Below are 18756 nucleotides of genomic sequence, written 5' to 3' on the forward strand. Positions count from 1 at the left end.
AACCTTTTTGGAAATCTAGGGTGTAGACCTGTGTTGGGGAAGAATCTGATAATCTGTTCATTCATGTTGATCCTCTTGATGTATAAGTGGGAAAAATCTCTCTGTAGTTTGTCCACAGTGTAATCACTGTAAAGTAATTGGTCTCTACTTCAATATACATGGAAGTCCATTAAGATCAAATCGGTTTCTTACCAGAGTCATATGATTTTGCCAAACAATTGATCCTAGATTAAACGGCTTTCATGCAAAATAATTCTGTTTCCTAGGAATATAGTATAACTTCAGTACGTCATTTTGTTGAGTCTCGGATACGACACAGTACCTAAGGCTTCAGTCTACCTTTTTATCTGAGCAAAAGCAGAAAACATATGGTTACACGGCCTTTTGTGCTTTTTGATAGCCTGTGTTTCATGAGAGGAACGACCCTTTCATGTTAGCCGCCGGTTAACCTTCATCTTTATGGATATCAACGACTGAGGCCGGAGAAATTTGGCAAATCGCGAGAAAAGCGACAAAGAGAATGCCGCGCATGGGCCTCGTCAAAAGAGGCGGCAAAGGTGGAGGCTTTGGTGGGACGCTCCTGTAAAGCGTCACATAAATGTTTGTCTCCAGGAATGTGCTGGTGAGCATCAGCACATCGGCTCTTTCCATTCCGCACCACAATCCCCCCCCCCCCCCCCACCCCCATCTGCTACTGGTACTAAAGTTCTCCCTGGGATGGGCACTTTGTCACTAAAAGGGTGTTTAGTTGGCCAAGTCAGCCCCGAAACTGGGAACTGGTAGTGTTACGCCGCCAGCCGAGAACAGTTCCTCTGCCTATTCATTTCTTTTTTTGTTTTATCCCTGATGCAGACCTCTCTTGTTTGTGTAGAACAAGTCACTTGTTTAGCTTAAAAACCCCTGTGGCCTCTAGTTCATCAGTTAACCTCTTGCCCCGTGTACAATTCTGTAGTTTCTGTTTGTTTAAAGAGAGCATGTGTATGACAGAGTAAGTGAAAGTGAAAATGCGGCAAAAAAACGTGTCGAGCGCATAAACCTCCAAGTGCCAAATGGGTGATGGGGACCTCACATACACCAGAGGCCGTAGAACTCATCTCTCAGTTTATAAAGACTGGCTCTGTGCTAATTAGTCATGAGTTGCGTTACTCCTTTGCCAAAAGAGTCTTAGATCATTTTTAATTACATAACTTCATCTTTAGGCTACATGCTGACAAGATAATCAAGTTATCCATAAAGTTGTAGGCTACTGTACAGTTTGTTACCATCATTTATGACACTGGGTAGACAGCAGGAGTGGAAACACCAACTCAGCTGCTGTCAGAAAAGAGTTTTTTTTACTTAAAAGAGAACATGACACATTCAATAAATACTCTTAACTGACAATTTAGTTGAATCATTTCACAGTTATGAACTCTGAACTCGGTTTGACATGGAAGCAAGGCGCACCCAGTTAAACTGTCACCCGTTTGGTAATAGACCTCCACTCTAATGCATTTCCTGGTTGTCCCTTTGACAGAATGATTGACAGCTCGAACACACTCTCCATATGTCGAATGAACCACTTCTGGAGCATTAATTCCAGCTGGTCCTGTAAGGAGACCCTTTGACTGGCTGGAAGCCGGCGATGTGTTGTGCTCCGGGAGGTTACGTGTTGAGCCCGGTGCTCTGCCAGTTTCTGTAAAGAACCTGAACCTTTGAGAGGTTAGGGCAAGCAGAGAGCATGTTCAGTGCCACTCATAATTACCATCACACTGCAGGCTGTTTCCTTCACCAGGCCTCCGTTTGTTTGCTCACGTGCATTTGAACTGAAAAAAAAAATGTAGGCATAGGGATAGGGATTGGTTCATAGGACAAGAAGGCTTTTGACTGAGTTACACTGATTACTAGTCTTGATGTGTTGTGAGGTGTTTCACAAAAAAGTCTGCCCAATTAGAACAACATTACTGCAGAGAACCAATGTGAAATGATCAGTCAACCCGTTTGTGTTCCCCTAAGGGTCTTTAGTGTGGTTTAAAGGCCTAGGTGCCCCTGACCCTCATGTGAAAAAAAATGGAACCTCAGGTCAAGCAGAATCAAATCGGACAGTGAGCTAGCAAACATGTCATGCACATTCATAAAGCCTGCTCATCTCTTTGGAATCACCACTCATCTCACCCCCGTGTTTGTCTGAACCACTGTGGTTCAGCTTAATTTATCGTCACTATTATCTGAATTTAATCAGTGATATCATATGGTTTTTATTTACAGTATGATTTAGGGGACTCGAGCTGCGACTGCCTAATATCAACATGGATGTCATATTAATATATTGCTGTGTGTTCCGCTGGCTCCCATCAGGTAAGAGTGTTATAAATAGCTTTTCAGTGATGAGTCAAAAGTAGCACTCGACTTTGGAATACACTGGAACCGGTCGAGATGACTTGGAGTATGATGTGGCTCTGTGGTCATAGAGTGCCTTTTTACAGAGATTACAGGTAATAGACTGGTGATGTCATTCTAGAATAAACTCCTCAAGTGAGTAACCTTGGCAACATATTCAAGCACAAAACTAATCCATTTGTACCTTTTTGATCTCTTGCATGACATTCAATCTAGGAATTCAAAGTAAAATTCAATTAAGATATATTTTTTTTTCAAGCTAAATTCAGTGACTCAACAGTGGATCTGTCTGTGCCAAACAACTACTAAATGTAGAATTATGAGGGGACGTTTCAGTTCAGGGAGATTAAATGAACAGCCAGAAAGGGTGATCCACTTTTATCTCAATGTTCTGAAGATCTTTCAAAGTAAAAGTGGTTCTGAGTGTTCCCAACTGTAATGAATTTCAACTCGCATTTGGCATAGACCTAGAACACTTTCCCCACCCAAATCTAAATATATATAAGTACCATATTATGTATACCTTCAAATAAAACCAAGTATAGACATACATGTTTGAGGTGTTGCAACATACTGTTTAGATTTGTACATGCTTTGCAAGTGCAGCAAATCAGATACCACCACATCCCTAGTGAACATTGGAGGAAAATATGCAGACATGCAGTTTCCTTTGATAAGACTCTAATAGCGAGCTAGGCTGCAATACCCAGACTCCAAATGGTTGGCCTTTACTAATTCATCAAGACCTAAATATGAATTGAAGTGAACAGTGGGGGGACTGCCCATTCTCAAAATACTTGTTTAATTCTGTGAACACAAAGAAGTAAGCAAAGCTAAACAGATGAACACTATTTGGCACTGTCAGAGAAAACGAGTGCCATTTACAAATGTCACTCTTAGTTAAATGAATGGTACTATCGGCCTTTCCTCGACATCGACATTCCTCCCGTTATCAAACAGAAAAACTGACAACTTTATTCTCAACTAAAAGACTGGGAATATTTTGTCGAAAATGCATGAATGGAAAGTCACTCAAAAGAAAGAAAGAAAGAGAGAAAAAAAAAAGACAGGATTCCAGGGAGGTCCCCTGTGTTTTGCCTGTGATGGGTATGGTACGTTAAAGGTTGTCACACAAAACCCAGGAGAAGTACACCCACTGTAAACTTTCCGGGAGCTTTTTAAACACTGCCAGTGCCAGCCCACTGCAGCCGAGCCGAACCAGGGAGCCTCACGAGAAAATGTCACACACAAAGACTTTGCCAGCCTCACAGGAGATTATACGGTTTCTTTGTATTTATATTACCTTATGTATTTATCTTACATGGCTTCTTTCTATTTTGCAAGTTAAACACACACAGTATTATTCATAGAGCTGTAGGGAGACCTGTTGCATACGAGGATGATTGGTCGGCACTCTGCTAAGCTAAGAGTGACGAAGTCATTCGCACCCAAGGTTAACACAGGACAAAATTACTTGGGTCGAGGAATTCGAATCAGAACATGGTGTTCAAATGGGAAACCAAATAAGAGAAATGGGTCATATTTGTATGTCAGCGAATATAAGCAAAGCGCGGAATATATTTTGGGGGCCTTTGGAGAGGATGCAGCATTCTTTCTCATGGTACTCATTACAGCCTGGATGGATAGAGGCGAGGTTAAGTTTCGTCAATACGGGACGCATCTCCAAGAGTACGTGTGTCAGTATCACCTTGAACTGGCCAACAAAAGCCAAACAACATCAATTACAACAACTATCTTGTGTGCCAGAGACTATAAAAGTTCTAAAAGTTCTAAAAATCCTTAAAAAACAATAATACGAAAGGATGTTTTCAGAGGTTCTGCACGTACTTTGCAGTTGTACTTCCTCATGGGTCATGGTCATTGAACTCAGCTTGACTATACACTATACGTTTGTGACTGGAAGTGTGATGAATAGCCATCACACCCAGAGAAAAGTAGTACACTATGAGTGTAAACCCCCCACTGAGGGCTCCAACAAAGGTCAGTACATCCACCCCTGGGCCTGCCGGCATCCATATTTCTAGTCCTGACCATGGGCAGACAGAACCTGTGAAGGGGAACAATACATACCGTGTGTTATTTGAGGGACGTTTAAAACAAAGCACAATTTATTTTAGCGGAGGGTAAGTACGGGAGGGCAAACACAGCGGGCCTGATGCGTTTGCTGGCAAGGGCCTGCGTAACTTTGTTTAGCCCAGCAGCAGAGGCAGGGGGAATTTAAAGGAGACACTCACAGTATCTGAGTCTGGTCTCTTACCTGTCACTTCGGCTTGGGGGGTGGGGGGTTGTGTACATTGCGCATAGAAAGTTCGTCCGCACGGCGCCTTCTCATGGCCTTCTGTTATGGTGCCCTTTAATCATCCGTGCATATGTGTTTCTCCATTGGGCCCAGGGAACATGTGCTGTGGGACATTTGTTGGGTTACCCATAGGACATAAAACTGCTTGTTTCGCAATATGTAACACTGCATATGTGTTGAATGATTTCAAATGTCAATAATAGTTAACAAACTAAACATCATTCTCCCCATAAAACTACCTGGTTCTCGTTGTGTGTATAGACAGTCAGCAGTCAAACAGCCGAAAGGAATCATCACTAGCTAGTGATGTTATTCTTGATTTGAAAATGAATCCGTTATCATAGTGGACAAACTAAACGTTCAAACTGTGGTGTACTCTGCACCCATAAAATAAATCATCTTTGTTCTCACTCCAGAGAGGACTTTATTGATAGACTTGAACTTTATTGATAGGCCACCTAAAGAGGTGTAGTCTAATGTCATCAAAGTAATTTTTCTTGTAATTTGCGGAACCATCTTCTACCACTGTTCCTGAAAATAGCAGAATGGTGTCAAGATTCAAACAAGCTACTGAAGAAGTAATGTTGATATTGGCGAACAGACATGTTGATGAAATGTTTATGTCTATTGTGGAATTGTGCGACTCTTGTTCATACAAAGCTCCGCAATGGTCACACAAAACGACTGGAAAACACAGAGAAATGTAATGTCTATTTAACGAGTTTTGGGTTGCCCCTGATATATTTACATGGTACGAGCCCTGTTTGTCATACTGCTTGAGAGCTGACATCTGTTCAGCTCTGAAATCATCACAGACTCTCCACTTTGGTTATAATCTTTCTTGGCATCTCCAACCTCACAGTGCTGTGTTTTTACTCAGTGGAATTTAAGTTATTTTCTGTTGAGTTGTGGATGTAAGTGGGGCTTGGAATCTCTTTTTTCTTTATATTTCTGCCTTTGTGTCGGGAACAGGCAGCCTCATCCCATCCCTTACACAGATGGACGTCCACGAGTAACGTGCCAAACATCTGAACCAAGATACAAGTGGGGTGTCTGTATTGTTTTACTTGAAAAAGAAAATTCTGCTAATATCTTTGTAAAACCACATATGACTGCCATCAGCTTTGAGGACTGAGTCAATGAGTACTCCTTGCCTGTTAGGAAAACGTCAGTATAGAGGTCCTAAGGGCCATCAGCTCAAGGCCAGCAGCGGGGCACGCTTATTTTCAAATAAACATGTTAGCAGATATATTGGGGGGTCTTCCTCCTTTCCCCCCAGTTTTATTTATTTAAAGGTTTAACCTCTCAGTTTTACGCGTACAGTTTACATAGCTAATCTCGCATAAGTAACAGCACTGGTGCAGATGCATCAGCTGTCGACTTCAGCTTTTAGAAAAGGTTCCTAGACTAAACCACATTGGTAATAAAAAAGAGGGCTAAAGTAACAAAAAGCTTGGATTGTTTAATACATTCTTCAACCAAAAACCCCGAATAGCACACTGTTAAATAACCTCAAATAAATCCACAATTTGAGGTAGCACATACTGTAAATGACTTGGGGCTGTTTAGGCTTGTCCTGATATTTGACTCAGTGGTTTTATATGTGGAGTCCTGGAATAAACATTAGCACAGAAGACTGGTGATTGATAAAGAGCTGAGATCAAAAGCAACAGCAGCTCGAACCAGTCCCAACACTCAAGTCAAATCATTTGTCACTGATTAGGGGTATGTAGTTTTGCTTAGTTGTCACTGAATAGATACTGTTCGGGTTATGTGGTTTAGAAAAACCATTTCCTCCGAATCATCAAAGGTGATTTTTATTCTGTGCCTAAAAAAACACATCTTGAATACCACGTACTTTATAAAAAAACAAAACCCCAGGGTAATTAAAGAGTACTGAGACTACCAGTATGACTCTGCTGTTCTATTTACCGTCCGTTTTCAAAGAAATCTGAACCTTGATGTGGAGCGCTGCTGCCTTTTACAACACTGTCTTGTCTTGTCACTTGACAGTTGACTGTTAAAGTTCGCCCAACTTCGCAAACACTTGTGTTATATTTTCCGTTTGAAAAACGTGGGGTCACTGGTGTGTCTGACTCCACTAGCCAAGGCCAGATGGGGTTTTCCTATAAACAAGTGCACAGGGAATATTTATACAGTCTGTGGCACCTGACGCCATAACACTCATGACATTCTGTTTAGTAGCCAATGTTGCCATAAGTCACTTTGGAGAATTAAGTAAATATTTTCAATATAGCCATGCTGTTGTTTATTATAGAATGGCAAAAGCCCTAAATCTTGCCAAATCCTGTGTTAAAATGTCCGTTAATAACAACTTGTCAGACTATCTGCACTCCGGTGGTACCCATGTCATGTATTGTGTATTACTTTCATGTAAATCCTCACGTGTGTCACCTTTGCCTTGTGCATTAGATAGTTAGGTGTCAGGTATCCCGAGCTGGACGATCAGTCTGCGTGTTGTCTGCTTTCTACCTCCCAGCAAACCGTTGAATACTGCAGACGGACCACATTCATATGTGTCACCACTCTGATGCGGAGGTTTACATTCCAGTGGACTTTTTACTCACTCTTCTTTTCCAGTTTGTGTCTTGTCCATCTTATCTCCAACATAATTTGTTGTCTGGAGTGCACCTCTTGGAGACACTCTCTCTACCGTACTTGTCAGGGACCAATCTGTCTTGACTGGACACTTGTTCTCTTTTTTGCCTCTGCATTGGTGTGAAGGGAACTCCGCGCTAGGCTAAAGTTTGCTAGGCTGTTGCAATTAAGTTGTAAAATGCTTGAATGCAGTCGTTAATTGGGAGGCCAGAGAGAACCCAGTGTTAATTCCAACTAAAAGTCAAAGTCATCCCTGGAAGTCCTGGAATGACCCCAAGATAAATAATGAAAGCAGTGAAAACCTCCCATAAATTTGGCACCGTCTCAACTCAACTGGTGGTCAGCTCTTGAAAGACAAAAAAAAAAAAAAAGGCAGATGAAAAAGAAGAAATAGAACAAATAAAGTAGCCAAAAGGAAGGAAAGGGGGGAAAAAAGAGTGATGATTAAAAATGACAAGAGGAAAGAAAACATTCCACCTCAAACCACACCACAGGCTCATTTATGCATAAAAAAGCAGGGGCTTCTATCTGATAGTCTAGACACAGTGTGCTTTGCTGCAACCACAGGCCTGATGTCCCCCAGCCACTCTCCATTTGAACCACAGCATACATTTGAAAATAGACAAACACAGCCCAGCATAGCCACCACTCCAAACGAACCTACCTTACACTAGGGTTGGTTCAAAGTCAGACGTGTGGTATGGTCTTTGTTTGAATAAACTAACCACAGAGGCTGCCGCACGGCATAGACCAGAGATGGCTGGATACCACCAGGGCAAAGAGCTGTAGCTGTTAATGGATGGGCCTGACTAATGTGTGGTTTAATGTCAGTCAAATAAAACACTCTTTATGAGGGCCAGCCACGGATGCATATTCTGTGCACTATCTAGGTGGAAGATGTTGTCGCTTTGACACCATCAAACTGCCATATGATCCGGGTCCTGTTGTTTATTGTGAGAGACATCACAGCTTTAGGGAGGAGGGGGAGTTCGCCAAAGGACTCGACAGAGCCCGATAACCGCATACACTAGTGATGTTATTGCTGAGAATGGATGAAGCTCCAGGTCGTATCTTGTTTGACTGATGCCGGCCTTCAATTAGGCCTCCACGCGACACATCACTCTCATTAAGTGCCGATGCTATCTTAAGCACTAGCTGGGGTCTTGGAAGATGACCCCCTGATTCTATTTTTTTTCCCCCCTGCACAAATCTGGGTGGCTTTGTCACTGAGCTCCATCTTCACCAAACACATGTGCCCATAGCCACACTTTACTACACTAGTTCCCTGGGCCTGAGCTGTGACATGCGTATAAATCGTTGGGGCCCTTTTTAGACTTGCCTTTAAAGTTTGTCCCATCAGTTAAGGACCCAATAAAGAGGCAGAGTGGAGATAAACCGGGGAGACACATGTCCACGGATCTCCGTTTCCCTAAATGCAAAGTTGTTTTGACTTGTGTCGGTGAGGTGGACAAAAAAAAAGTAATGATAGGTGTTTGCTTCCCAATGTGTGTGGGAAGAGTAAAAAAGAGAAGAGAGATAAAGAGAAAGCGTAGTGTGTGTATGTGTGTGTGTGTGTGGGGGGGGACCATGTGCGTATTCCACAGTATTTGTTTCATGTTGGAGATTGCACTGTATATTGCACATAATCATTATGGGACTAAAGAGAAAAACAGAATACATCAAGAAATGCAGGAGCTTCATGCCTTTTGTAACGTTACCCCATTATTAATGGTTCCATATCTACTCATTTTAAATGTATATTTTATTTCAAACACATGCACACAATCACAGTGAGGCTGCTCTTGAGCATAATTGGCACCTTATCGGTTTCAATTTGATTTGACATTGAAAGCGGATTACAAACACAGACCAACTTGAACCAAAGGTGTTAAAAATCCCACTGGAACTATTGGCCTAACTTGTAAAAGTTATTGGGCCGGGGGGCAGAGCTTGCACCTTGCTCTAATCTATTGCTCCCACTTTTATTAGAAATATGCAATTCATTGTAGGAACATCACAAAATACATCTACGCCTATTTTTATTTTTTTTTCTTCTCACTCACGATTTTTAGTAGGTGGTTCTGGCCCCTGAATTGTGCAATAAATTGGCAGCAGGGCTTCAATAACACCACTTTATTTATTAGACATGACAGTCTGGGGGAATTAATGTCCTTCAAATGTCTAAGTGGTTTTCAAAACACAGTTTATTAAAGAAAACAGAGATGTATGTTTGTAGTGCCCTATGCGGTTTGTTTCTGTAGATGATGTACTATACATAGAAAAGACTTGGCCTGTCCGGGGAGAAGGCGAGGGCCTCATTTTTCACGGCGACACATCGCAGGGTCTTGCTCTCAGCTACTGAAGTCAGGCCTTTGTGTGTTTAATATTTGCACGGAGAGGTAGCCACGTTAAAGGTCTGCACTTTGTAAGTTCTGGAGATGAATATGTTGTGTGACGTGCTCAAATGGAAGAAGCATATATGTGCTTTCAAGCAGGCTTAGGCTTTGTAAATAAACAGATGCACTCTGGTGATTGTTATACCTCTCATACTTGGAAAAAGACCTTCTAGGAAAAAGAGAATCTCTTGTCTTGGTTTCGTGATGGGCTTTTAGGTCTCAAGATATTAATGTTGTTGCGGTGTCCATATGCTTGTCAGGGACTGAAGGACAGGTGATTTAAATAATATCCATCTTAGCAGTGTCCTAGATTACATCACTTTCTCTCTCTCTCTCTCTCTCTCTCTCTCTCTCTGTCTCTCTCTCTCTCTCTCTCTCTTTCTCTCTCTTTCTCTCTCTCTCTCACTCTCACTCACTCACTCTCTCTCTCTCTCTCTATGTGTTTTCTATTCAGGGGTATGTAAAAGGGAGTGTGGTGGTCAGGGCGATGAATGTGAAGACCACAGAGAAGAGTCCTGAACACACATTTCCGAAGCCTCACCATGCTACCGGGGACACAAGCGATCCAGTCCCTCACACTCCTACCCAGAGATCTACTCAAAGGGAGAGCAAGAACGGTAAGTGTTCACCTAGGGTATTATACACTCATGATGTCCACCTAGGGTCACATGTACTCAACATAGGGGTATTATACACTCAGGATGTCCACTTAAGGTACTCAACATAGGGGTATTGTACACTCATGATGTCCACCTAGGGTCACATGTACTCAACATAGGGGTATTATACACTCAGGATGTCCACCTAGGGTCACATGTACTCAACATAGGGGTATTATACACTCAGGATGTCCACTTAAGGTACTCAACATAGGGGTATTGTACACTCATGATGTTCTCCTAGGGTAATCAACATAGGGGTATTGTACACTCAGGATGTCCACTTAAGGTACTCAACATAGGGGTATTGTACACTCATGATGTCCACTTAAGGTACTCAACATAGGGGTATTGTACACTCAGGATGTCCACTTAAGGTACTCAACATAGGGGTATTGTACACTCATGATGTTCTCCTAGGGTCACATGTACTCACCTTTGGGGTATTGTACACTCATGAGAATATGTATTAATTCTATGAAGCTTGATGGCAAAGCAGATAGGAATTTCCATCATGATCTGTGTTGTATTGGCTATATGTCGCGACGCCTGCCCAACTCCGGAAAACAATCAAGGCCCACGTAAGCCTAAGTTTGTAAACAGCTTCGAACACAAAAGGTTGAATCATTTTTGGACGGGCTCTTTGAAAGCTTAAGATAGGCCGCCGTCTTAAGAGAGTCACTGGCCTTCGCCAATGTACATACCAGGTAAATAGGTAAGCATGCACAAGGCTGGCGAGTGCCAAGTGACTCCCCGCGCCAGATAAAACAAGCTCGTTTGAACGTTTTATTAAAACCAGCTGATGACTAATCCATGCTGAAATAACGGTGTGCTCTGCTTTTCAACTTCACAGTTTAATCAAACCAGCTTAAATGCCACTTGAATCACAAGGTTGGAGGGATGAAAGTATTTGTGGAATCCTGTGATAGAACCTTGTATTTTTAGAACGGATGGTTCCCTGGGCTCCCCAGCGAACGGCGAGAGAAATACAGCGGTTCCCACTTCACTTTAAGAGCCAATAGAAGTTTTCCATGATGTCATGTGTGGCGGTTGGGTGAGAGTAATTGAAGAGGCAAATGAACACAAACTCGAGTCTCCCCGAGTTCAGCCATTTATTTATTTATCCAGTTTTTTTGCGTGTTCTTCATCCTCCCAGTTTAAAAGAAGGTAATGCCTTAAGCACTTTGACGACGCAATATTACACACACAATGTGTCAGTGCTCCATGATTGAAGTTCGAATGAAAGATACAACGGAGATGCCATCATAGTCTGGGATTTCGCACTGAATCACCTCCAACCTTACTGCTCCATTTGCAAAGATGAACAGGAGTCACCGTGGAAACAAAAACAAGTTATTGTTATTGTGGAGCTGTACACTGACTTCTTACTTGTGGATTATGATTCGGTTAAATCAGTATTGTAATCGATGTTTCCTTGTCTATTTAAAATGGTTAACATAAAACAAGAGGGAATAATAATCTCCATTAAAGAGTGACATGTAACACAGTGGCCCATACTGAAATCCTGTGCAGGAGAGTGGTTGTGAAAAGCTGTTTCATCAAACAGAATCAGTATTGGTTCTGGGGGTGTGGTATGGAAATGGACATTTAGCTGAAGACTAGTACCTCTGCAGATGGTAAGGATTAGTATATGTACGTTAGTCACTTGGATGCCACCATAGTTTGTGGCAGTTGATGGTGCTCCTTCACACTAATATTTGCATGCAGTCACTTATCAGGCCTTTAACATTTTCATTCATATCAATTCATAGGACTGCACACACTATTTAAGCAAATGAGCTGAATGAAACTATCAAACACATTGTCCCTGACATTGCTACAACTTCCCTCTTACATTGAAATGAATCATTAAATTATAAAGAATAAGTCATGTACAGATTGTAAAGGGCAGATGTGTTTTGTTTTCCTTGCAGTCCCTCACTACTGAACTACAGCCTCGGTCAGTAACTGAGTAAGTGGACCTGTACCTCAGCTAGTAGAGCAAGGTGCTAACAATATGAAGGTCATGGGTTTGACACCCAGGGTGTGCACCTACTAATGAAAATATATATCTGTCCTGTAAGTTGCTTTGACTAAAAGTATCTGCAAAATAAATTAAGGGAAATGTAATAAGCAAGGAAGGTGATATAACTGCCAATCTTTGCAAACCAAGCCATTCTTTTTTATTTTTCTCATTATTATTATTATCATTATTATGTATTTTGTCATAATTGTATTCACAATGTTTTACATTCTTTGATGGTCTTGCTTCATTACTCATGGGCCACTCAATACAAAAAGCAAGTGGGCCTCAAGGCCTTTTGTGTGACCCACTTCTATGAAATATCCTTCAGCGGTTACACATGTTGCACAGCTTTACAGGACAGACCACATTACAAAAGATCTGTTGCTTTCCCACATCCTAGTGTGTTAAAACAAGTTTAAGCCATTTTTAATGAAGACATATTCATCTCTGTCCAAGATGAAATGCATGGTCTTGACAGAGGCTACTTATTATGGAGCTAAACAATAGTTGTCAGGTTTGAAAATGAGTTTGCATTGTATGGTGGCATAATCAGACTTTTCATGATTGTAAATCCACGACTTGTTTGTTCTACAAGCATGCATTTGTAGTGCCAGAAGTCTGTCAACAAGTTTGAGTTTAGTTCCATATGAAAAATTGTGGGAGTGAATCTCTGTTTTTTACCAAGACACATACAAGGTTAACTCCTACATGCCTTGTGCTTGTGCCGGTCTGCTTGTATTTTCAGTAGATATACTGCCATTTCAGTAGATCTCTCCTCTAACGTTTCGTGTGTATTTTATTCAATTGTGCATGAAGCGTGTTAATGTAGATTAGGGATCTCGTTTGTGTTGATGAACATTTAGGTTTCTCCCAATCCCTCCACCAGCAGAATTACGTTGTTTAGGCTCTGTAATGGCTGCTGGTGTAAATGTGTATACTGTGTGAATCCTTTTGTTAGTCTTAGCGCCATATTAGTCTCATCAGAGATTTTTGAGACATCCTGTGTTACTCTAGAGGACGATGCTTGGAGGGAAGTAGTCAGTGACCAGTGGTTCTCTTTCAAGAGCAGAGCGCATAAAAACAAGGCAACGCTGTAGCACGTAACCTGAGCATGTGGCCCAAAATGCTGATCCTCTGCGCAAACACCTAATTCCTTTGTTTTAAGAGTGCTCTTAGAGTGATGGTTTTTTGGACATTGACGTCAGTCCTTTTTGTTATGAAACGGCTTTCGCTTTTCCACTGAAATCATACAATTACGCAGCGGAGGCTAATCTACAGGGAATCTTGAAAGGGGCTGTATGTTGAATCGAGTCTCGGGTCTGATTCTCCGCGTCCAGCTGCGAGCTTCTCCAATGGGCCCCCAGAGCGAATGCTGTCCAAGTTCATGTCTGTCTGCTTTCAGACTGGCCCTGCATAATGTCGAGAGTCACCTTTGCAAAAACAAAAATGGTCTGTTGTCTCACACCAAACACAGCAAACGTATTGTAATTGTTTGGATGTGTCAGAGGCCATCTGATTTCAGACCTCTCAAAAGCTGTCGAAACAGTCCACATGATGGCATCGTTCACACAAATGTTGGTGCAGAGCTTTTTATTTCATCAACAAAAGAGATTTGTTTGTGCCATGCGCACGAACGTTAGCCTGACGATGTCATACTCATAATTCTAGTCAGAATATGAGTCTGATATCGCTCCATTGGGCTGTGATTATGGGGCGTGTTTCAACCGAACCAGGAGAAAAAATGCCTCTTCGCTCAATTGGTTACCTACAACCAATCAGAACAACTAGTATGTGACCAGGGCCAGCTGATACATTACACTTTTACCGGATCCCGTAGGAAGGAAGGCAAAAACATCTTTTCGATTGACAAATGCCTTAATCGCGTTTCTCTGTTCCTCTTTCAAAATGAATGCACTGTCAATGTCTAAATGGACTCGAATCTATACATTTCAGCTCTCCAGCGGCAGCCATGTTTGTTGAAAACGAATTCAACTCGTGTGTTGGTGACGTGGTTGGTTACGTTACTGTTGATCATCTGTCCATCATCGTATAAAGCCCGCCTTAACAATTTGATTGGTACGGCCGATATCGAGCCGCAGATAATTTCTCCTCAATGGAGTAATGCCAGACCGAACTTCCCAACCAAAAAATGTGTGGGCGGGGCTAAGTTCGGTCTGGTATCCAGGCTACACGAAAGTATCACCAAAGTGAAAATCTGTCATGGTTATTACGAGTCATTTGATATTAATTTCCCCCTTTTAATGAACCATTGCCTGTCATGTTTGTCAGCGCTTTCTAAGGTGTGTGTGCTCAGGGTCTGGACGTAAGACCAGTAATCCGCTGACTCTAAAACGGATCTGGCTCTAGTCCGACCCAGGTCCGCTACATCCGGAGGCCAGATTGGGAGAGGATCACTTCTAGGGTCAGTGGCAAGCTCCATAACCTCATCAAGGTTCGACGACCTGCAATCACCATCACCACTGGCGTGACTTCAGAGAGCCCAATTGATTAGCAAACTCCATCAGCCCCAAACAGGTTGCTGTTACTTCAGTGGAAGTCAGGGGGTTGTGGTTTGTAGCATGTGTTGCTAAATGTATCCATTCTTGAGAAGCAAAATCACTTCAAAATAACCAATACCATCTCAGGTAGGAATACACATTTTGGGAAAGAGAGAGAGAGAGAGAGGTCGAACCACACCAAGTTTCTGGCTCGTCTCAAGGGAGCAACACCTGCTTTGGCTGCCTTATTGTTCCAATCTGGGCCCAGTGAAATGGTACGCAGGGGGATGCTTTCATGTGAATTCCATGCTGATTTTGCGGTGACTGTGGGTGAGAGATTACACTCATCTGGATGAAATTGCTCACCGGAGCAGGCAAACACTTGATCGCCTGATCACTTGATCTCCTGAGTTATGAGCAGTTTGGGTCCGTCCACGGCAGGAAAACATAGCAGCAGCAGCAGCAGCAGCCACGACCATAGTGATTGTAATTACTCGACATGTAGCTTTAAGGACGAAAGAAGAAAGAAAGAAGACAAACTATTAAGACATTGATCTACTATTAACACTGTTGATCATGTCATCAGTGAATTAATAGGTCTTTAATTCACTTTCTTAGCCTGAGATTTCAGAATGGAATGATCTCCACATAATCCAACTCACTGGGATGCCTCTCACAAGAATGCAGGGCTACCCAAATTCAACACAGCTAATGAACCATGCAGCTATGAAGGGCAAAACAAACCCTCTCACTCCCAGTCCATAGTGCTTCCCCCCGAACCACAAAAAAAAAAGCCTCTCCCGTTTATTTCATTGCATGCATTCGTATCATACATCAGGCTTCCAGCTCGATAAAAGCAACGTTTACAAGGAACTGCCAAAATGTACTGCTGATACCATCGACGGAAAATAAAAACAAAATACTGGGCCCAGCATTTCCTCATTAGGGCAACAGGTGGAATCTGCAGTAATATGTTATTCCTGTTGTTTGTTCTGCGCTCCTAATTCATCCATGAAATTGCACATATGTGCATTCATCATTTGATTTCAGGTTTTTCATTTATTTTTTTCGACCAGAGCCAGTAATGAAGACTAGTTGATTGATAATGCCTCTCCGCTAATATTACGGCGACCCTGAAGTCAAGTCAAGAGAAACAGATATTTATGGCACGCGCAATGAGATGGAGGAGAACGAAAGCAGGAGAGCAAAACCAACAAAATGCAAACCCAGAATTTTTTGAATAGTTACAAAAAGCCAAGAGCTCTGCCTTTGAGAAACCTCCCCAGTGCCTGGTAATTGGTATCACATTTAGTTATATTACAGTAAAACATTATTGAAAAGCTCTGAGCTCACGAGTCTAAATAAAACTATCATTACTTTGGTTGCAAAAATGTTTTGCACATATGGCAGGAATGGCCAAAGACTGGACACCGATTTTGTTGTAAGCTTTGAAAAATTCAAAACCGGCGCCAAGATATCCTCACCTATCTGGAATGTACAGTTGAAATTGGTTTGCAGCTAATATAAATAAGAGTTAGGCTGGTATATTACAGCCATGGCTGTCCAGGACTGCAGGTCTCTAATTCACAGGCGCTCAGTCATAAACGTTGCATGTAATCTTGGATGAGAATCTTACACCGACATGTATGTGGTCATGCTGTTAAAATAAACCTTTGAAACAAATGTTCGAGTATGTATTTAGAAGTTAAACGACGGCTGAATTTTCAACAAATGTATCGATGTGACATTACATGCCCTCTGCGGTTGTGCAAGGGAAGGTAGTGAAAGCTCTGCCAGGAACGCAATGGGAATGTGTAATGTGGGTAATATGTTCACACAGGGGGATTGGTCTGGCATCAATAAAGAGCAGTTTGATGCTTTTGTAGATAAAACGCGACAGCATTTCCCAAATACTATTTCTGAGAAGTGAAAAGTTTCTTGAGGTTTACTTATTTGAACAGTGTGTGCTCCCTCGTGAGTTAGGGATCCAGCTTTGTTCAGTCCAGAGTAACAAGGCAGAGCTGTAATTTGGCAAGTGGGTGTAGAGACCCCCCCCCCGCCCCTCCTTCCTTGCTGAAAATGAACGCAGCTGAAGGCATTCGTGACAGGTTTTGTCACCTGCCATCAGAAAAGACTGCCTTGCATTTAGGAACCAGCCAGCCTTCCTCTAAGTGAAGAAGGGGGTCAGCTATCTTAGAACTAGTATTCAGAACAAAAGCAAGATAGTTGGATCATTCTGTGTTACAACAGGCCTTGCAAATTCATCTAATATTTTATGGCTATTTGCTTTTTTGTTAAATATGCTATGAGAAGTGTTAGCATTTCATGCTAACTTGTGCCAGACCTCACCACTGTAGGAGCAACTGTTTTAGTCACGGCTGTCAAATCTAGAAGGCCGTGTAAATCTAGATCGCTGCAGTATTCCAAAAACTAATCACTTATGGCAGCTTTAGTCTTTGATTCTCAAGTATTGACATAGGCTAGAACTGTATAAATAATGTCACTCTTTAACTCTGGGATCTGTTCAGCAGTTTGAACTTGGTTATTGAGAATCAGCATTTAACCAACAGCATGACGATACATAGCGATCATAGTAATTCAACATCGCCTCTATTGGAAAAGGGACAGCATGTTGATAACTAGTGAACTCTATAGCTGTACCTCTGGTCTGTAGCTACTTTCACTTACAGTATCACTTTCAGAACTGTGTTCTGCACCCTACACAGTTAAGAGAAACAAAAAAAAAACGATTACATTTTGCTGGAGTCCAAAAAGGTTGAGCTAATATTACTGTTGACAGACCCAATAATCTCGCTGGAGGTCAGAACAGAGTATAAATTGCCTATGAAAAAAAAAAAGGGGGGGGGGGGAGGGGGGGTTGATAAATCATATTTAATCACGACCCTTGGACCCATAATGTAGAGCAAGAACATTTAAACATAATGTTTTGGTTCTGGTCCTGGGCCTTTTGTCTTTGCTCTGTTCCTCCGATTTGCTCGATGGCAGCTTTCCGTGATTTCCCACCAGGGGAAATTTGCCTAGGACGTTCAAGGTACGACCGCACTGACTGGTCACGGCCCTAGAACAAGGAAACTAGCTGGCCCCCGACTGTGCAAGGGCCACAGCATGGACCTGTTCTGTCTGGCACTGGAGTTGCATTGATCTCCATAGGTGAACTCCACGAATGCTTGACTCCACTGTGAAACATTTGGGATGTGGCCTGTTGCTCCTCAGGTTGGAAAATGCGTAATGCTTAAACGGGTGGCTGGCGTGCCTAAACACTGAACTGAAATATACTTTGCTATCTTCCATTTTAAGATGTTGCGTTTTTGTAATGTACCAAAAACCAACTACATAGGTACTTTGGCACAGTGATATGTCAAATCAGTACAAAAGGATTGAAATGTTGAGAGAAGGATTCTGGCTTGGAGATTGATCTTAAAGCTGTGAATAAATGTTTGGAGTTTTGGGCCTTGTAGCAAATGCTTACAGCTTGAAGCAGAGAGGAAAGGACTACTGTGCCAAGGCAGCTGTCAGAAGAACCTCATCAAGGAAGATAAGTAACTGACACTTGAGATATTAACGCAAGTTATTATTTTTTTTAATAATCAGACCTGTCTGTATCTGACAGATGAAGATGAAAGATCATTTCTAGTCTTCAATTTCGCACTCCCATCACTATCTAATTAAAACATTTGAAGGAGTTTTTTTTAGAATTAATGTTGCTTCAGTTTCAGTGAAATTAGTTCTGGTCCACGTCCATTGTGTGAATTAGTTCATAATTAGGGTAATCGGTAGCATTTTTATTAAAATCATTTCATAGTTATTTTCTACTTTCAACAAATTATGATGCCATTGC

The 18756-nt window shown here is 41.9% G+C and overlaps 1 protein-coding gene across 1 annotated transcript in view; it reads left to right on the forward strand.

Annotated features, from left to right (window-relative positions):
• myocd (myocardin) overlaps window positions 1–18756 on the forward strand; it is an 87001-nt gene that overhangs the window by 32525 nt on the left and 35720 nt on the right. Inside the window, exon 3 of the mRNA XM_031561533.2 lies at window positions 10169–10331. Coding sequence (XP_031417393.1) covers window positions 10202–10331 — 130 coding nt within the window. The 5' untranslated portion in view covers window positions 10169–10201. The remainder of the gene's footprint in view (window positions 1–10168; window positions 10332–18756) is intronic.

Source organism: Clupea harengus, chromosome 23 (genome assembly GCF_900700415.2).
Source record: "Clupea harengus chromosome 23, Ch_v2.0.2, whole genome shotgun sequence".
Classification (NCBI taxonomy): Eukaryota; Metazoa; Chordata; class Actinopteri; order Clupeiformes; family Clupeidae; genus Clupea; species Clupea harengus.